The sequence below is a fragment of the Lineus longissimus genome, chromosome 10, assembly GCF_910592395.1.
Source record: "Lineus longissimus chromosome 10, tnLinLong1.2, whole genome shotgun sequence".
Lineage (NCBI taxonomy): Eukaryota > Metazoa > Nemertea > Pilidiophora > Heteronemertea > Lineidae > Lineus > Lineus longissimus.
Window position 1 is genome coordinate 19,263,872 of NC_088317.1, and position 21,536 is coordinate 19,285,407.

The window sequence follows — 21,536 nt, forward strand, 5'->3', positions numbered from 1 at the left end:
CAAGTCATTTCAATCACCTCTGTCTGATCCAAGTCTCATACAGACAGTCCTCTCAATGTTACAACCGTTAGCTTCCAAAGTTTAAGTGTGTATGAACTTCCAATTCGTACACATGTTCATGTTATTCCTTTCTTATTCAAATTAAACCTGAAATTACTTGAGGTGTATGGATTACATGAAAATGCACTCATTCTAGGCTGCAATCTTTCAATATTAATGATCCTGAGAAAGTGGATTAAAAAATTTTCAAGACTACTTTTGACATCAAAATGCACGTTTCAGTTTTTGTCGAATGGCACATTCTGTGTGAGATCAGTTTAATGATGGCATTTGAAATGGTTTCTGGTATGTTTCAGAGCAAACAATGTGTGGACTAATCTTAGCATGTTCTGCTTTTGATCCTTCAATTTTCCATAAAAGACTTTTCGACAATTTAAGTATCTTTTAGGCGATACAAAAGCTTAAGATAGTCAACTTTGTGGTACCTTGTTAAGGCTTATATACAATGTGATGGTGGGAGGGGTTGATAATGCCATTTTCATCCATATTGCATCTTCCTTACTTGTTGCTGTGTGGTATGTTAACTAGACCAGAGTTCAGATGGTTACATTCCCTCTATACATGTTCTAGTTCAGCATATTCTTTCCAAACTTGGCCATGTTTGGCATGACTGCTAACTGATTTGTACTCCAGATACTCGGTCCCTTTGGGTGACATATATGTTCATCTCTGTTTCATTAATTTACTCATGATATGTTAACCTTTGTTGTTGCAGTCACCAGCTGACAGTAGAGTTAGAGGACAACAGTACAGCCAGGAGGAATAAGTCAAGGCACTATCTTGATAAGGTTATTGTGTAAGTATAGTTGCATAGATGATGACTCCTGACCTGGCCTGGGACTGCCTACGGCACTTCAGTCTTCACATCAACTGTTCTGTCATTTGCCACAGAAGTGAACTGAAGTGTATCTCTGCAAAGTCCGTGTAAGTGTAGTTACGTTGTGAGCAGTGATAGCCATTCTTTTTGTACTGGAGAGGAATATTGGAAAAGAAAATTGTTTTGCCCTGACTTGGTTCTTTTCTGGGTCAAGATTATCTAGGCTTGTATTTCAAATACCACATTTGTTTTCGGCTCCAAATGACCAAAATCATCAGTCCCAAAACTTTTTTGACTTTGAACATTTTTCAAAATTTTGACTTTTTTCTTCTAACCTTTAAGGACCCCAGCCTGAAAAAAATTTCCGAGGACAAAACTTTTTTTTCACTGTTTTTGGCTCACCGTAGGGGAGTCTATACAACACCGCAGTGTCCGTCGTCCGTCGTCGTCCGTCGTCGTCGTATCCTGTTTCAAAAACAGTGGCACGTTTCTTAACCGCTAAGCCTATGAACTTGTAACTTTGTACACAGGACTCCCTTGGTCAGATGACCTGTGACACTAAATTTCGGTCCGATCTGATTCTTAATTTGGCCACCAGGGGGCCGAATGTAGATATCTAAAAAGTGTGATATCTCGCTTATTAATAACTTGTTTGGAATGAAATTTTTGTGGTAGGTACTCATAGCAAGGGTACATCATATATCATACGGGTTTTTAATTTGACCTACTTTTCAAGGTCACAGAGGTCAAATGGCGTAAATTGGCTGTTTCAGTGTAACTATGGCACGTTTTTCAACCTCCACAGCTATGAACTTGAAACTTAGTACATATAACCCCCTATACCAGATAACCTCTGGTGCTGAATTTCGGTCTGATCTGATTCTCAACTTGGCCACCAGGGGGCCGAATGTGGATACCTAAAAAGTGTGATAATTCGCTTATCAATAACTTGTTTTCAATAAAACTTTCGTGGTGGGTACTAATAGCAAGGATACATCATATATCGTACGGGTTTTTAATTTGACCTACTTTTCAAGGTTGCAGAGGTCAAATGGCATAAATTGGCTGTTTCAGTGTAACTATGGCACGTTTCTCAACCGCCACAGCTATGAACTTGAAACTTGGTACATATAACCCCCTATATCAGATAACGTCTTGTGCTGAATATCGGTCCGATCTGATTCTCAATTTGGCCACCAGGGGGTCGAATGTGGATATCTAAAAAGTGTGATATCTCGCTTGATGACTTGTTTTCGATAAAACTTTTGTGGTAGGTACTCATAGCAAGGATACATCATATATCATATGGGTTTTTAATTTGACCTACTTGTCAAGGTCACAGAGGTCACAACGCAGACACAGATATGGCCGAAATTGCATGTTTCGTGTTTTTCGTGTTGTGGCAATCCAAAGGTCGTGAGTTCAAACCCCGGTCAAGGACGGCCAAAAATATTTTTTTTATTTTATTATTTTTTTTATCTTTTCACTTTTGTCTTTTCTGACTTGTACCTTACATTTTCTTGATTTTTTATTTATTTGGTGCCATATCATTAGGTGGCTATCTTGGAAATCATTTTTATTGACTCACCTTGTATCTATTCTATTCCATAGCACCATCTTGATCAGGGATTCCCGTGTAATTTTTTTACTTTTACATTATATTCATGAATATATCTGATTCCCATGTGATTTTCTTAATTTTAATCAACCTTTTTGGCTCACCGTAAGGGGAGTCTATACGATAGCGCTGTGTCCGTCGTCGTCGTCGTCGTCGTCGTCGTCGTCGTCGTCGTCGTCGTCGTCGTCGTATCCTAACAGTGGCACGTTTCTTAACTGCTAGGGCTATGAACTTGAAACTTTGTACACAGAATGCCCTAGGTCAGCTGACCTCTGACACTGATTTTCGGTCCGATCTGATTCTCTGTTTGGCCACCAGGGGGCCAAATGTCGATATCTAAAAAGTGTGATATCTCGCTTATTAGTGACTTGTTTTCGATAAAACTTTTGTTGCAGGTACTCATAGCAAATATACATTTTATATTATACGGGTTTTTAATTTGACCTTGTTTTCAAGGTCGCAGAGGTCATATGGCGTAAATTGGCCATTAGAGTGTAAACTATGGCACGTTTCTTAACCACTAAAGCTATGAACTTGAAACTTGGTACATATAACCCCCTATATCACATAGCCTCTGGTGCTGAATTTTGGTTCGATCTGATTCCTAACTTTGCCACCAGGGGGCCAAAAGTGGAAATCTAAAAAGTGTGATATCTCGCTTATAAGTGACTTGTTTTCGATAAAACTTTTGTTGTAGGTACTCATAGCAAATATACATTTTATATTATACGGGTTTTCAATTTGACCTACTTTTCAAGGTCACAGAGGTCATATGGCGTAAATTGGCCATTAGACTTAGAGTGTAAACTATGGCACGTTTCTTAACCACTAAAGCTATGAACTTGAAACTTGGTACATATAACCCCCTATATCACATAGCCTCTGGCGCTGAATTTTGGTTCGATCTGATTCCTAACTTTGCCACCAGGGGGCCAAAAGTGGAAATCTAAAAAGTGTGATATCTCGCTTATAAGTGACTTGTTTTCGATAAAATTCTTATGGTAGGTACTGTTTGGAAGAATACATCACATATTTTACGGGTTTTCAATTTGACCTACTTTTTAAGGTCACAGAAGTCATATGGCGTAAATTGGCTGTTAGAGTGTAAACTATGGCACGTTTCTTAACCAGTAAAGCTATGAACTTGAAACTTGGTGCATATAACCCCCTACATCAGATAACGTCTGATGTCGAATTTTGGCCTGATCTGATTCTTTATTCGGCCACCAGGGGGCCATAACGGAAAAAGGAAGAAGTGCAATATCTTGCCTATTTGAGTGAATTGTTTTCGATAAAATTTTATGGCAGGGACTCCTAGCAAGGATACATCACATTTCCTATGATTTTTGGATTTGACCTCCTTTTCTAGGTCACAGAGGTCAAATGGCGTAAATTGACCGTTCGAGTGTAACTATGGCACGTTTCTTAACTGCTAAAGCTATGAACTTGAAAGTTGGTATATGTAACCCCCTACATCAGATAATCTCTGGCTGAGTTCGACTGTAACTCTAGGGTCGGCTTAGAATTCCTCAGGCGATGACATCATGCCTTAAATGCGCATGTCGAGTAGGGGTAGCACGCGAACGCAGTCGAGTCGGTTCGGGTTGATTTGGTTTGTTTAAACATGGCGGATATAGCGGCAATATACGAATTTTTAGACTTCATTTTTCCCAATAGTACAATAGATGTAGAGCTGACAAGTCAAGAACATTTATGGACACTATGTTTGTTCGCCAGAAGGAAATGGGAGCCCAAAATAACTGGATTTGCAGAAAATGTTATCCCGCAATTCAGTTTGCAGGACTTCAGAGCCCACTTCAGAGTTGGAAGGGGGGTGTTCGAGACACTTTTGACCGAACTTTATCCCGATCTGGTTTCCGAACATGTCGGTGGTACAACTATCAATATTTATCTACAGCGTTATTACAGGAGTACACAATATTGGATATAACAATGTAAAAATCACGAATTTATCCCTTACGTTTTCGAGGCCGCCATTTTGTCACATGGTTATTGTCGAGTCTGCTGAGTTCGACGCTCATGCCATCGAGGGTTGAGCCCGAGTAGCTAACTAGGTCAGATATGACGTCACTCGGGTCGGTACCCGCGGAAAAAATGAAGTTCGACTGGAGCTCGACCCGACCGAGTCCAACCTCGGGTTACAGTCGAACTCTGCCTCTGACACCGAATTTTGGCCTGATCTGATTCTTGATTTGGCCACCAGGGGGTCAAAACTGAAAAAGTAGGACGTGCAATATCTCGCTTATTAATGACTTTTTTTCGATGAATTTTTTATTGCAGGGACTCTTAGCAATCACACGATATTGATCTTGTTGATGTCATAGACAATTATTGGTTGGATCATAAACTTATATATACTGCCCTGTCTTATTACTTGACATCAATACACATCTAAAAAAAGTCTTCATGCCTGATTGTGTTCACCATATTCACCTCTAAACTAAGCATGATCCTGCCTAATAAAAGATGTATACGGTGAGCACAATGGCCCCTGGCCGTTTCATTTTGTTTTCTGCTCCAAATGACCCAAAATCATCAGTCCCAATTTTTTTGACTTTCTAAGTTCAAAATTTTTTCCACGTCTTTTTTTTCTGCTCAAAATGAAGCAACATTGTCAGTCCCAATGCCAATTTGTCTCCTCTCTTTGTTTATACCCAACTTGTGTTTCTCTTGTAGCATCCAGAGGGCGTGGCGACAGTTTCGTCTGGGTCAAGAAGAAGAAGCTGAGGACGAGGAAGAAGCGACGTACTCACGTAACCTGCCATCACCACCGCCATCTGAGATCGAGGAACTGAGTGAGATTGACAGTCTAAATGGCAATCAGGCGATGTCAATATCGACCAATGAGGGAAGCCTGAGGAACCTCCACCCAGATGACGAGATTTTAACTGATTTTGATACTGCAGTGCCACCTGAACATGATCGCATTGTTGTTCCACGAGATACTGACTCGGTCCTCTCTGACTATTCTGAGATGGCCGACCCGCTCAAGGAACACTTTGACGAGCAGGACGTCAAGATCATAAAGATGGAAGACTTGGAGGCAGGCAATACTATGTACCCAGCGACTGAGTTACGTATCAAACGATCACCTGACGAGTCTGATGAAGAATATACTAAACGTGTGAAGAAAATGAACTATCTGAGTTTAGCGCAGGAATTTGCTGAGCTAAAGAAGGTTAATGCAGATGCATTGCCCTTTGACATGCATAAAGGTCAAACGTACGAGGTTATGAGTTCTGATGAGGAAGAGGATTATTGTAGCTCTGAGGGTGGCAGCTCGGAACTGCCAACTCCCTGTGCCTCGGAGAAACCGTTTGGATACTTTGGGGAGCTAGAGTCTCCTGCCACTGAGAATATGGAGAATTTTAATCAGCGGACTTATAAGAATAAGAATTTGCATAATGAAAGTAAATCTTGGCCGATGAAGCCAGATTCGGAGATGGACTACCGTAATCATAATCAACATGACAACAACACTACTACTAGCGACACCTGGAGTGGCAATGAGGAGTATCATTATAAAGATACGACTCTCCCCGCTAACGTAACACAGCTTGAAGATCTGCCCAAAAACATGCGTTACCAGAAATGTGTTCCATCTCAGGAGGAATATGAGAAGAGAGCGCACTCTGATGGCTCAAGCCCCAACCAAGAATCAGCCGATTTCGATGTGTACAACATTGAGAATACGCTCCAACACATGGACTGGGCAACATTTGAGAAACAACTACAACGAGTCGAGGAGTCCGAGGAACAAAAGACTGGAAAGGTAGGTTGTTGTTTTATCTGAACTAATTCGCATATTGATGCCAAGGTGAATTATCATTTATCACGATCAACTAGTTTGGCTGGACTTTCACCTTGACCCTCAGGTCATAGAGGATCATCGACCTTGAGGTAGCAATGTTCAATCTTCGTGAAGATGATGTTAGATAATGAATCAGCATATTCAAAGGGTTCAAGGGTATGGGGCATACAGAGATAGCAAGATGTTTCCAAGTGTTTAGAATACTTTGTTCCTGGAACCTTTCTTCCAGTTGCAGTTGGTTTAATATGAAAAGAAAAGGTTCACATCCAGAGAGAAATGTTTAAAAGAGAAGTCCCACATGAGGTTCTGTGGCGTTATAATCTCTAAGCAACAAAAGCCTATTTTGTTGCATTATTTCCTTCCCACAGCTAAGTGTCTAAGCTGCTTTTGGTTGCTAGGCTGCAGTTGTTTTACACCGCTGTAACCAACGGTTAAAGGCGGAAGAGACATATTCGAGAACCGAGATTATAAGCGTTTAGTTTTGAAATATGATGTCTTTGACTGGCAGGCAATGGTCTATTTTATTAGCTCACCATTCAGGAGAGCTTATACGATACCGTGGCATCCGTCTTCGTCGTCCGTCGTTAACTTTTGACAAAAGAGTGGCACGTTTCTTAACCACTTGACCTAGAAGGTTCGTACTTGGTGTGTAGGTACCCCCTAGGCAAGGCCTTCTTTCAAAATGAAAATTAGCGCAATTTGACCATGATTCCCTACGTCATGGTACCTCGGACACCGAATTTCGATCTGATCTGATTCTTGACTTGGCCATCAGAGGGCCAAAGCTAAAAAAGGTAAAAAGTGCAATATCTCACTTATCAGTGACTTGTTTTCGGTGATATTTTTATGGTAGGTACTCCAAGCAACGGTACATTACTCATACCGACTTTGGTTTGACTGGACCAGTCTTGATGTCAGTACAACATCTATGAGTGTGGAGCAGCCATTGCTTTTAAAAAAGGTTGTGATGATCATTGGCTCACCGTTAGGGGAGTCTATACGATAGCCCTGTGTCCGTCGTCGTCGTCGTCCGTATCCTGTGTGGCACGTTTCTTAACTGCTTGTGCTATGAACTTGAAACTTTGTACACATGACCTCCTAGGTCAGAGGTACTCTGACACTGAATTTCGGTCCGATCTGGTTCATGACTTGGCCACCAGGGGGCCAAAACTGAAAACAAAAAAAGTGTGATATGTCTCCTATTAATGATCCGTTTTCAATAAAACTTTTATGGTCCAATATGATTCACCACTTGACCACCAGGGGGCAAAATCCAAAAACCTTAAAAATGTGCTTATTCCTTAACTTCTTGCCCGATTGCCATGGGTACATCTAACCACCATACAGTATATGTCAGTATTGTCACACAGGTTTTTAATTTGACCTACTTTTCAAGGTCACAGAGGTCAAATGGCGTAAATTGGCCGTCAGGCCGTAACTATGGCACGTTTCTTAACCGCAATGACTATTGATCACAAATTAAGTACATATGTACCCATTGGTCAGGTGTTCTCAGGTACAGAAGTTTGGTTCAATCTGATTTGCCGTTTGGCCTCCAGGGAGGGGGCCAAATCCAAAATTCTTCAAAATGCTATTATTCCTTAATTACTTGCCCGATTGGCACCAATTTTATATCATAGGTACATCTAATTCTAACAACCATTCAGTGTGTCACCCGGGTCTTTTTTGATTTGACCTACTTTTCAAGGTTACAGAGGTCAAATGTACTGTAAATTGGCCATTTTGGGGAAATTGTAATTGGTTGGACCTACATCAAACCTAACACTACATGACACAATACCATACTCTTCATCCATCTTTCCTCCACATGAGGTGAGCACAATGCCCCTGGCCATTTCATTGTGAGGAAGATGAAATCCAACCTGTGGTTCTGAGCTTGCAGACTTTAACAGTTAACTGTTTCATGACTCTGGTCCTGGTACAAGCTTCAGTTCTCTTTTAATCCCTGAGATGGCTCTACTACAGTTCTGGGTGAACAGTGGATGATTCTTAAGGGGGATGGTGTCAGCTATAATAGGGGATCATTATAACACAGTATTTCGACAAAATCAGAAGTGCCACGGTTTCTTTCTAACTGAGTATCAAGTTATTTTTAAACCCGTCAAAAATCAATTGTGGGGTAATGTTCTTAAGCAGCCATGGCACTTCATTAGAAAGGAACATTGAAAAGTACATTATTTTGCACTCTCTCAGGGATCCTTTTCGTTTAAAAGAAGTCGAGGAAACTCTGCCCCATATGTTGTGTCAGTCCTCCATCTTAAAACATGAAACACAATGACCACAGTCACCTTTTTAATATCCCAACAAGACCACCTGAGTTAAAAAACACTGTCAAGTTCCAATTACTGCCACCTAATCAGCAAGGCAACCTGACTTGTACCATTAAGGCTACAGACTCATTTCACATTCAGTCTGAAGCGAGAATGGTCATGTCTGGTGACGAGAGATGTCTTCTCCGTGACCCTCATCCATTTGGAGATGACATGTACAGAGGCAAATGTTTCTGTCAAGATGGACTGTGAGTGCTGCTGTCTAGGAAGGCTCATATGTGGCTCTCAGACTGTAAAATAGCCTGTATGTTGGTTCCCATGGAGCTAACCAGTCTTCTATTTAGCTCCATCACCATAAATCTCCCAAATTTGATTTTCCCAGAATCCTCCCTCCCTCGCAGGTTAAACTACTTAAGTAATTAAGACTTCTAGTAAATGATTATTGATGAAATATCCTCGTGCGCTAATGGGGAGTTGTTCTGTGATACTGCAATACCACAGTTTGTAATTGATGGTTCCGGCAGATCAATGTTTGTCTGTCTACGGCCATGAGGAATAGATGTTGTGGGCAATAGATATGTTTTAGTGATGATGATTGATTTGAAAACGTCCATTTTGTAAACTCCTCACCAAACTCTATCAATGGTTTGTAACTGTGAGGTTCCCTTTTCACCGATTCGCTGAGAACTAGGTATACACTTCTGTGGAGAGGCTTTGGATCTAATGTGAAGGGGTTTGGGTTATCACCAGTCTTCCTGTTACCATACCTCACAGCTGTACTCCTCAAAGTTCTCCAAATAAACCAGTCTAATCATGTTCCTGGTCGGTTAGAATTTTATTCTCTCCACACTGTAATTGGAGATTGGACATCTCGGGACAATCCTGATAACCTGCTTGGTTGCCACTGATGAGGTCTTGCTGGACGGAACTCCCAATCTTCACAGACAGAATGGAAGCAACCATGTTGATAAGGGGTGTCGTGGCGTGGCACCGCTCTGTCTGGGGCGACCAGCCAACTACTGATTTATAATGTTGTGGAGCTGAGGTATTGATTGCAGTCCTGCCCTTGCCACTTACGTGTGATGTGGTTTGTTTCATCTGGCACAAATTGACATTCATTATCATTTGTGAAATGAACAGTACCAGATAGATGTGCTGGCTATGAGGGAACCAGTTGCCTTTGCTTCAGAGTCAAAGCTAAAGCTGAATGCTTCTAAGTCTTTGAGGTGAATTTGTTCTGCTGTTGATGGATGATCATTCCTATCAACTGGCCTCAAATCGCATCTCTGCCCCCACATCATTCAATAACCAGATCAACCCACCAAGAGACTATAGTTTACATAACTAATGACATATCGTGTCATCGTGTATCAATCATGGTCGTTGTTGACATTGATGGCATCCATCGGATCAGCTGTATTATTGCCTGGTGGTTCTGTATTGTAAGAGTCACGACCCCTAGTGTTACTAATAATCATCATTCTCTACACCGGACAGCATTGTTGACTTTGCTAAGTGTCTTTCGTCATTCGCCTATTGCTAGAATTAGATTGATCAAATTTTGTATCGATTTACTTATCACGGTATACTTCAGGTCTGGTTAAGTGTAGAGAATCATGATAGAGCATCAGTGCATTCCTACAGAATGAGTGAACTATTGGCTCATACATTGTTATAACAGGAACATTACAGACTCCAAACACAGCCCAGTCCTCTCCATCATTTTCAAACATGCTACAATCATTGCCCCATATGCTTTATGCGAGGACCTGTTGATGAAATGTTGCCGAGTTCGGTATTTGCGCTGAGAGTCCGGGATTGCATGTGTCATCAGTCATGTTGCAGCTTGAAATGATCTACCTTGGTCAATGGGACTCTGTGCTACATGTCGTCTGAGAACCTGGTTGAGGAGCCATGGCAGACTCAGAAAAAGCATTCCCTTGTATGTTTACCTACTTCTCATTAAATGGCAGCTCAAAATAACTGACAAGAACTGATATCAGTCTACTATCATAAAACCTGTATTTTCCCAAATCCCCAGCAATTAGCACTTCCTGTTTTGGTCGTGTTGGTAATGTGTGATGCTCACAACTACAGACGGTATCGGGGTATAGATCCTATATTAGCCCAACATCGGTGGAGATCCTGCATATAGATGGTCTCCGTGATCGAACACCAGTGGATTAAGGCTGGGAAGAGAACCAACAGAATGTACCAATATCTCAGGGGTGACAGCTAGAATATTTACATGTGGTTAGGTTGGGATGTTGTGTCTTCCTTGAATGGAGTACAGGATACAGGAGTCGGGACAATACCCAGTTAGTACCATGTAGGCTGCCAATTCACAGGAGAAATAGCTTGTGGATAAGGATTTAGGATTGTAGCTTAACTGTTGAAATTCTCGGACTATTAGTTTTACTTTTGTGGAGTATTCCTGTCGTGGTATCAGTGGTGAGTCATATGAGAATCTGTCTCCGAATGTACGTCAGCAAGCGATTTTTTATAGTAAAATTGTGAATGGAGAAGGCAACAGAAACAAGTTATTCGCATATTTTCACACAATGAATCGAATGATTGATTCTATGATAATTCATGTTTATTCCAGTTGAGTTGTCCTTTAGTTAGCTAGTGATAGTTATGTAACCAACAAGACTGATGTCTGCTGACTTTGTTGTATAGCTAGCTACTGTAGTGTAGTACAGGATAGGGGCATCTTTGATATCATGCATTCCCGATTGTCTATGTTTTCGGACACTAGTAACTCTAGGAGCTGGTTAATGGAGGAAAGGGTGGCTTCAAATAATGTATGGTGATCAGTTGGTCACTAGGTTAGGGTTAGCAAGGTTCAGGCAGCTTATGCTCCTTACTTTGTTGCATGCAGAATGATCCATGAACTGTCTATGAGATCCTCTTGAGGCGAGGTACCAACCACGGGAGGATAGCTGCACTTATCAGTCTGAACATGCAAACTCTGTATGGATGATGGATGATGCTTGAACATCTCCAGATGACTGTTTGAGGTCGCCAGAATCTATAAAGTAACAATCCCAATCTATCGCCGCTGGATGAATTATTGACCAACTGTCATGGTTGATCTCAGTCATGGATAACAGCCTCGTTGGCTATAACCTGACTATTCTGAATGCAATCTTTGAGTCTGCCACTCGGCAACTTGTTTCCTGTGAAGGCTGTCTGTGTGATAGAAATGGGAGCGTGGGGTGGGCACCAAGGGATGAAATTTGGCACCTTCCAAAAGTTTATCTTTTGGGCCCCATATCACTAACATCGAAACTGTCCTACTGCTGTTTAGTTGCAAAGGGAGCATGCCCCGCTATGGCTCTGAAGTTTTGACCAGCTGGTTTCAAAAATAGAGTTCAACAAAATCAGTGTAACCTTACTTTGAGGCATGAAACACATAAGTTGATTCTTTGGCTTCCAAGAACATAAGATCCAGTAGCCTTATAGATAAACGAATCTTGACACGAACAAGTTCAAGCATCAGTTGAGCATACCTGAGACTTGGAACGAGCTTACAGTTGTTAAATTGATCTTTTGTTATGGAACTGAAGGCAATACGATGTGTTAATGATGGAATAAGAGACTTGAGGTAGGCGTGTTTATGGCAACATGGCTGATGTATGAAACCCATGGCCTCTTGGCTTCAGTATTGCATATCGAGTAGCAGGGGCTAAACACCGCTTGAACAGTGCCTTAAAATACTTTTTCATTTCAATTCAAGCTTTAAAGCAAGCTCTGGTATGAATTAGATTAGCTGATTAATCACATAAACCTGGTCAGCAGATATTCTATTCTTCCATGATGACAAGAACATCCTAGCATATTGTTGTCCCAATCTCCAAACTTTCTCCAATATGAAACTTTAAAAGCCATTTAGCCAACCTGATTCCAACATTACTCTTATGTGGTGAAATACGGTAATTTCTCCTGCCCAAAGTCATCAGTGTCGCCTGGCAACACATTTATGGTGGTGATCTAATTACAGTGTTAATATTCCCACGATGATGACTAGATAATGGTGATGTCCAGCATGTTGAGGATGAGAAACATCGTCCTGTTTTATGGCGCTATTTCTACATTATAACCCCCTGGAATCGTGCATCAAATGATCTGCTAGCTAAGAATATGGCTGGGTTTCAGAAGCAGTCTTAACAGATATCAAGCGAGGAAGAAGGCACGACTGGTAAGGAGAATGTACTTCTCCACATGGATTGATTTAGAGGGTACAAGAGCTTGTACCTAAATTACTCAATAACCTGAGAACTACTTACTGGTCTGTGTGTATGTGGGAAATGGGAATGTTTTCACAGACATTGGATTGATATTGGTGTTAGTTATTTGTTGGGCAGTTGTAACTGACTGTGACAGTAGAACTGCTCTACTTGAAAGAATGGAGCGTTTCTCTTCTATAGCTCCTTAGCAATTCCAAACATGTGACACTGAAATGAGATCACCTTCCTTCTCTCCAAGTAACATCATCCATTTGAATAAGCAGGCCCCATTTTATATGCACCTCCAGTATCACCTGTCAGCAGGATTTGCATAAACTAATCTATAGCTCTTCGAATCATAGCACTGTCCTTGATAAAGGCACAGAAACATTCACCAAGCTGTCCATGCCCATGATAGATTCCCACATTTTCACCTCCCGTTCTGGCGACAGAATGAGAATCATATGTTTACCGAAATTTGACAGTGGAAATGAGGAAAAAAAGGTGATGGAATCATCTCATTCTCACCTGAGCATAATCTGTCAGCCTTATTTATCCCGGTGAACATTCTGATAAAAGATGGCGGAGATTTTATAATCAAGAACGAAGTCACCTTTGATAAATCTTTACCATTGTGCTAATGTCCATGAGGTTGACTCTTTCACTTTCAGTGGGAAAAACCTATGCAATTTATCAAACTTCTCAAGATCATGAAGAAGTCCTTCCAGGGTTAACTTGGCCCAGACACCTTGTCAGATGTTAATCCGGTTTTATTGAAAAAAACAGTCGTAGTATTGCAGAGAATTCGTACTCAACCTGGGCTGTTCACCTCGTCATTCAAGTGTTGAGTGATCTCCTTTATCATCTGGAAAATTGATAAAGCACTTCCCTCGATCAATCATAACAGTCTGATCAAAAGAAAACAGTGGTGAATATTGTGGGAACTGCACCTCTCTGTCTTCATATTCATTGAGAAACTTGCTGGTTGCAGGAAAGCCATGTTGAATAAGAGGAGAGAGGAGTTGATGACTGAAGTAGTATCTGGGATTTTTTTCGGTGATGGAAATGACCTTGACCCTTTGATAAAAAGATGTAGCCCAATCGGTATCTGATAATGGTAAAGCTCTAATCTTGCTTCCACAGCTGGATAAGAGGATTGTCTTTTAGATCGGGTAAAACAGTAAAAAAAGCAGATTTCAGCATAATTGGAAAAGCATGTCTTGCTTGAAAGATGCACGGGTTTTTGATTTGAGGGGATCTGATGTGATGTGGAAGGGGAATGAGTATCAGATCTCACATTGGTTGCACAAATGTCCTTAAGTTTTGTTGAAGACATGCCATGAATGATTTAGCCAAATTGGTAAGTTTTATATTACTGAAAATAGTGTTTCAATTGGCACTGATATGATGACGGCCTTCAGAGGGGAAACATCAACGCCCATCGTCTCAGAGGTCCCTGGTTCGATCCTGGGTCAGTTTCGGTGTACTCATGTTATAGAGAAGGGAGCTTGGTGAAAATATAGATATGAGCAAAGGATTCAGTTGAATTGAATATTTGATCCTGCTGGCAAAACACCGGTTTTTGCCTGACTGGATACTTGCATTATAGCACAACAAGTCATTTGAGATTTGAGGTGAGCTAATACAAAAAGTCATATCATTCAGTGTGATTAAAAAAGTCTCCCAGATGACCTTGACCCCTGACAAAAACATGCCGCGGCACAACATCCAGCTGATCTCCATATCTGTGATGCAACCAACTGATCAGGTTAGGTTTGTAACATCAAAGACCTGCTGGTGTGTTAGACCAGCAGATCCTGTCACAAACAACCGCTATTGTCATGAGATGGGAAAGTCAATGGTAGGTCACTGCCGTATTGACAAACAGCAGCTCAGGTTCCCCATCAGGAAGAACTGGGGAGTGAGTCACCACTATCCTCCTTTGAAATAACACAGAAAAAAATGACTCTGACTATTAGAGGAAGCCTTCAGCAACAAAAAGATGAGCCAAGTTTGTGTTGGGGGCTTATGTTCCAAAGCAAACATGATGTGCCAGACCAAAGTACTGGTCGGTCATAGTGAAGTGGGTGATGATGGATAATACTGAATTCTTACAAAGCTAGCAGATGATTTTTGGACAAGAAATCTCCGGTTAAAATGAATTCATATTCCACACTCTCAGTACGATCTTGGCACAATAATTTGGTCATTTCTTCATTGATGTGAACTGACACTATCCCTTTGAGTGTTATTGTTTTGGCAAGTAACATTTAATTAGTATGTCGTTTGGTTCAGCGCCAAGGCATGAATGAGCCAAGTTAATTATATTCTCTCATGCCTCATTTGTGATGGGCTATATTGATATTGGCATTCTTAACATAGACTGTGTTTATTTTTGCGGTTGTTGAACCAGGGTGACCAAGACAATGCCATCGCCTTTCACTGAGTCAGATCCAAAAAAAAAAATTTCTGAAAAACTTTCAAAGTGAAAAAAGTTTTGGGATTGATGATGTTGCTTCATTCTGAGCAAAAAAAAAACAAGTGAAAAAAATTTTTCAACATGGAAATTTTTTTCACCTTTCACTTTCACCTTTCAAAAAGTTTTGGGACAGACGATGTTGCTTCATTTTGAGCAGAAAACAAAAACAAGTGAAAAAAAATTTTGGACTTAGAATTTTTTTCACCTTTCACTCAGTCAGGTCAAAAAAAAAATTTCACAAAAATTTTCAAAGTCAAAAAAGTTTTGGGACAGACAATGTTGCTTCATTTTGAGCAGAAAACAAAAACAAGTGAAAAAAAATTTTGGACTTAGAATTTTTTTCACCTTTCACTCAGTCAGGTCAAAAAAAAAATTTCACAAAAATTTTCAAAGTCAAAAAAGTTTTGGGACAGACGATGTTGCTTCATTTTGAGCAGAAAACAAAAACATGTGAAAAAAAATGTTGGACTTCGAAATCTTTGCTTGTGTCTCAACAATCCTCTTTGACAGCCGCTAATAGCACTCGATCAGAGCTCCCATCTACTAAAACAGAGAAAGCTTCATGTTACCTCGCCTACTTTTGTGTGCCACCGGATGCAACTGTAGACACTTCATAGAAACCATTGTTTCCATGCTGCTGAATACTATCACTTCTGTGAAGCAGTTCTTTATCATATGATATACTGTTAGCAAATCTTGCCAATTTTTGCGATCATGCCCTTAATGCAACTCCTTCTCCTTGCTACATAGTAGATTATTTGATATGCAGCATGATATACTGATAGAGGATGCTGCCAATTGGCTGATCTGTTGAGTATGCAGCATCCAGCTCCTGTGAAGTATAGTTACTGGCAGGTAAGTCACATAATGCAGGATTGCATTATCTGTCGGTGGTGGTTTTTTTAGCTCAGCTGACAAGCTGAGCTATTCATATGAGTAAATGGTAGAATGAATGTCCGTCTGTCTGTCTGTCTGTCTGTCCGTTAAACAGGCACGTTTCAAAACTATGGCGGATAGGCGATAGATTTTCCCTATAAGCCATTTAGACCCTTCAGGACTCCTGAATAGACCAAGTGTGGGTCCGGCAGGATTAACAGTTTGGCCACCAGGGGGCAAAAAGCCTAAATCACAAAACAATTTTTTGGCGCTTTATTCAAGCAGATTGAAGCTTGAAATAAAGTTGAAAAGGACCGCATGCATGTAGGTCTTGAAACTACTAAGAGTAGTTTTGATTGATACTACCAGTTGGCGTTACTGAGCCAAAATCTGTGTTGACCTAGTTTAAGCTTGATTTGAATTTCCCGCTCTTGTATGACTCTGAAGGTCGTGGGTTCCAATCCCACTTCGGGTCAATTTTTTTTTTTTTTAATTTTTACTTTTTTCACTTGTAAATACATTTTCTTTACTTTTTTGAATAATTTGGTGGGCGGCCATCTTGGTTTTTTTTTTCTATTTTAAAGCCTTTGCTGTATCTAGAGTGACATGAATTTTATGGTTGGTGTACAATAAGTCTCCTTTACATGATATCACATGGGCTTTCTATTTGACCTACTTTTCAAGGTCAGCCTGGCTCAGGCACTTAGATTTGACTAATAAGTGGCATATTTGTCACCATTTAAAAGTCTTTTTACTTTGGTATGTTTGCCTGATATATTGACAAAACTGAGGTTGAAAGAGATCTATCGGGTACTTTCCATGTTCATATATTTCAGCTGAGCGCCAGGCCCTTGGGCCTCTTGTTGTTTGGTATGATGGACCTGCAGTCTTACAGTGAAAGTTCAATCCTTTCATGGTAAATTCCCCACCACACAGCTTATGATATGATGTATACTGAAGGCAAATTGATAATGGTTATCAATAAACCCAGTTGCCGGCATTGAGTTGTTGCATTGATGTTTTCATGCAACCACCAAAGCTCCTCCCATACAATGCTGATATCTGTGCCTGTGTGACCTGACAGGAATTTCTCTTTGTCAAGGAGAGTGCCAGTAAAACATAAAATGCCCTGAAACTACAATCATCATCTTCCTACATCAGAAAGCACGGGTAGAATGAGACACAGTATGCATCTTGGATACAAGGGAGTGCCGTTATCCCTAGACATTAGAGGCCCCTTTGACTTCGTCCTGGGGCAGTCCCAAACCAAGGAACCAAGATATTCTCTCTAATACCATAATGTGGTGGCCTACCAGCAACTGTTGTTGAAATGCCACATGTATTCCAGCCTACTTCTCCTTGGATATCAGTCCCATCCAGTGTTTGTCAAACATTCATTACTTCCATACTTTCTAAGAGGACGTACACCCGATTTGTTGATAAATTGCTTAAAGGACATGCACTTCCCGAGTTGTTATGGATTTCATGATGTATTGCTAATGTCTGTTTGGCTGGCATGTGCAGGATGCTAACATGATTTCCCTGAATGCTAATCTGTGTTCCCTGCAGTGTGTCTAGTGGATGCACAACATGTTAATCAGTAGTGTAGCTCAATCCAGTCAGTATGACGTTTTATTTACCCGTAAATTGCCATCAAGAAACAGTCTTGAAGGAGAAAAAAACATCTCAAATCAAATAGTGTTGATGATCCTGCTCATTTGAATCCGATCGAACTGAAAAATATACATAGGATTAGGAATGTATGCCGGTAATGTGTTGCCTCACTATTCTGAAGATATTAGCCATGTTTGGATGACACAAAGGTTTCTGGTTCATCAAAGCAGGTCTCCTCAAATCTACCTTTATTGTGTTACAAGAGGCAGGCTCCCATGAATACGAGCCATACCAACTTACCTTCTTTGGCAAGCATTTCAGCATCTCAATTAAATTAAAAGAAATAATTTTTTCACTTTCTTGAGGAGTTTGTCATGATGATTCTTGTGGAATTTCTAAATATGCAAAGCTTCCACTATTTACCCCTCTTTTTTGGTATCGAATAGGCACAGAAATGGAGATCAGAGTAATTGTACCATCAAAATGTTTTGAGGCCAGGTCTAGGCATTGTGGGTAGTGGTAGGGTATTGGGTAAAGTCAGGGGGGGGGCGGGGTTAGGGCTTTGATGTACAGACTTTCCCACCTTGGAGTTGTGTTCCCTGATTGCTCCTTGCATTGAGACCCATAACAGTCCATATCACTGTGCCATGATATCCCAACCATAAGCTCAACGCCTCGTAAATCACAAATCTTAGTCTTGGTCTTCTTCATTTTTGCCACCAGGGCACATGATTGTGGAACGATTGCCATGAAGAATGCTTAGCGATGGCCGTGGGCTATCTGCCAGAGTGGATCGAGACATCAGCAAATGGGCTGGAAAATTAAGGGTGGGAAGACGGCACATTTGAAAAGGTCAAACATATAGTTGTCATGATATGCTGCTCCTGTAAACTTGTGTTGGTTCCTCTCTGTTAATGCTATTCCCATTTTACAAATCAATCATCAAGCTATTTCAGAGGAAAAAGCCTCTTTCTTCTTGTCATGAATAAGGAATGAGATAGAGTGATGATATACTTTCGATGAGGTACAAAGCTGGAAATGTTGCCTGCAGTTATTTTACGTAGCCTCAGGAACTTGGCTTGCAGAACAGTGACGCATGGCTGAAAGGCAACGCTTGGAAGGCTCACAACAAAAATAGTCCAAAGAACTTTCTGGAGAAAGGTTCTGTCTGTGTGCTGAGGGCAAGCTAAGATTCCTCAATTTCCATTTGCAATATCTCGGGGCAAGATATCTGTGGGATTAGCAGAGATTAGCGGAGATGGTGTGAAAAATAGGGAGCACGAGAAACTTCCTCGAGGAGGTTGGTACATTTCATCACGTTTCATCACGTTCTTATATCAGAGATTCAAGGAGAGAGTTTGACAGTGGGAGTTTAACTGAGACGTGGCAGTTTTCCTCCAGCTGGGGGCATGATATTACAGTAGATTAAGATATGGCGCGAAAAAAAGAAGGTCTGTTTCTCCTGGGGGAAGCTGTGGATTCAATAACATTCTTTCTTGAGCGACAAATAGCAACTTGAGCTGATGGTACTCTTAATGCGTTCTGGCTAACGGCTAAATCTTGGCTCTCGCGACTTCCTTCATCAGTGTTGCTAACATATTAGATTATCGTGTTGATGAGATTGAATATGCTTGTGAGCTCATCACCACTGTCTGGTGTGGGAGGGGCTTAAAGATTATGTTAGGTTGACTCGTTGATGAAATCCTACTCTTTAGATACCTAAAAATTGTCCCTGATGAAACAAATGAATAGGAAATGTCATAAGTATTGGCCCAATCTCGGAGCACCTTAACATGCTTAATGGAACCATACTCATGTACTGCTCATGTCCCATCATCCCGTTTACTTGCAAGTATTACTTCCATAATGCCTCATACTCGCAAATATAATCTGACTTATAGCGGCCATCAGCATCCCGTGGGACAACTTGACGACGTGAGACAGCGGGGCGACCAGACGCTATCCCATAGCGCACCATAACTGCTGCTATATTCTCATTCGGTCTGTCGAGGGCACTTATTTATTGCAGAGAGAGATTCATGTACATGTAAATGTACTGTTGAAGTAAATTGAGATATATTGCTGCAATTTCGCGTTAATCTTGGATGAGACCTGTTGCAATGTTGAGTTGTCTAGTGTTGTGCACATTAGTTTTCAGGAAACAAACTGCTGATGTCTGCATTAAACCACCAGATGACCTCATTATTGGATGAGAATGTCCTTAGAAATGTCAGTAGAATCAATGTTGACTCCAGTCTAACATGAACTGGTCAAAAACTTCCCAACCAGGCTAACTGTTGGCATCTATGTTCTGCCTCAGAACGGAAACAAAGATTCTATTTTAGATGGAAATGTGTATTGGAAAGTGTCAGTTTTAGAGGAAGTGTTTCCGCTCGTGGGAGAGGAAGTGTTGTTTTTTGAAACCAATAACATGTTTGGGAGAACACGGCTGGTTCCTGTATCCCAATAATGCTGACAAGCCCTGGGTGAAAGTTTGTTGGTTTGGTCATGTATATCTAGGGATTTGGCTTTACTCACAATCCCTTGCAAGATTATATGAGATATGTACAGACCTAGGCCTGTTTAACCTTGAACTATTGAACCTTCATCGCTGTGAGATCTGTTTGTAAGATCACTTATTCTTTATTGCATTCTTCTTTGTATTCCTGCCACCAACATCTCACTTCCCCGGGCACTTCCTTAGATTTTCTCAAAGAGGTGACATTTCCAAGCAACAGGCCTTGCTAGTGCCTTGTCGTTCTTATAAAGAAACAGGTTTCGCATAGTATTGACTGTGGGATTAACAACAGGCCTAGCTTTTTTCGACTATCCTCTTTATCATATCTTCATCAGATATGTGAAAGAAGACCCTTTTCGTATTTAACGTTCTCATTCTTGAAGTTTCTGGTATGAGCCTCACATAACTATAGGAACCAGAGTGTAAAGGCTTTCAGTTTTATAGGTTCACCCTGCAGTTGAATCCATTACTTAAGGAGATCTGTCAATTTCAGCATTGATTCCCAAAACAATTCTATACCACAAAAACATATCTGTCAAACGGAAGAAACTTGACAGCCAATGGATGTAACAGAGTTCTTTACACCAAGCGATTTGCAGGGCTGTATTTCAATATGAAGTAGTTTCCTCATCGGAAATGCTGTCAGTTGCAGAAGTTGTGTCATCAATTTCTTGTGAAAAAAACCTTCCTGAACGTTCCTTAGCTTCTCGTTATTGAATTAAATGTTTCCGTCTCTTAGTCGTGAAATATTGCAGCAACTTGTTGAGTGATTACAGCAACATTTAGATTTCCCTCACGCTGCGATGGGAGGCAGTGAGACATGAAATTTAAAACAGTTATCTTCTTTCTTTAGATTGAGATGTTGGATGGTAAAAATGTTTGCAATTCAAAAAATCAGACAATTGTTTGTGCAGAAAGTGATGCTGATGAACACAGTACCGGTAGCTGTCCATGTGATGTAAGATGGTTGGCATCATAGTAGTTACTGTATCTGTTGCTCTTGCCTGAACATGCAAAACTTCAAATAAACCCATGATATGATCAGCCAGCTGGTCAGAGAGATGAGACTACAATGTTATTCTTGAGGGGTTGTGTCTTAATCTCATCGGTCTTCTTAAGGCTCAGATGAGGTGAGAGTTGATGTCATTCTATCATCAGGAGACCAGTAGAGGATATCAATCTAACCACTGCTACGTGCTTGC

At 40.8% G+C, this 21,536-nt stretch overlaps 1 protein-coding gene across 1 annotated transcript in view; it reads left to right on the top strand.

The window, feature by feature from the left end:
• LOC135494643 (uncharacterized) overlaps positions 1-21,536 on the top strand; it is a 118,522-nt gene that overhangs the window by 39,592 nt on the left and 57,394 nt on the right. Inside the window, exons 6-7 of the mRNA XM_064782798.1 lie at positions 776-856; positions 5,193-6,288. Of these exons, the coding sequence (XP_064638868.1) occupies positions 776-856; positions 5,193-6,288 (1,177 nt within the window). The remainder of the gene's footprint in view (positions 1-775; positions 857-5,192; positions 6,289-21,536) is intronic.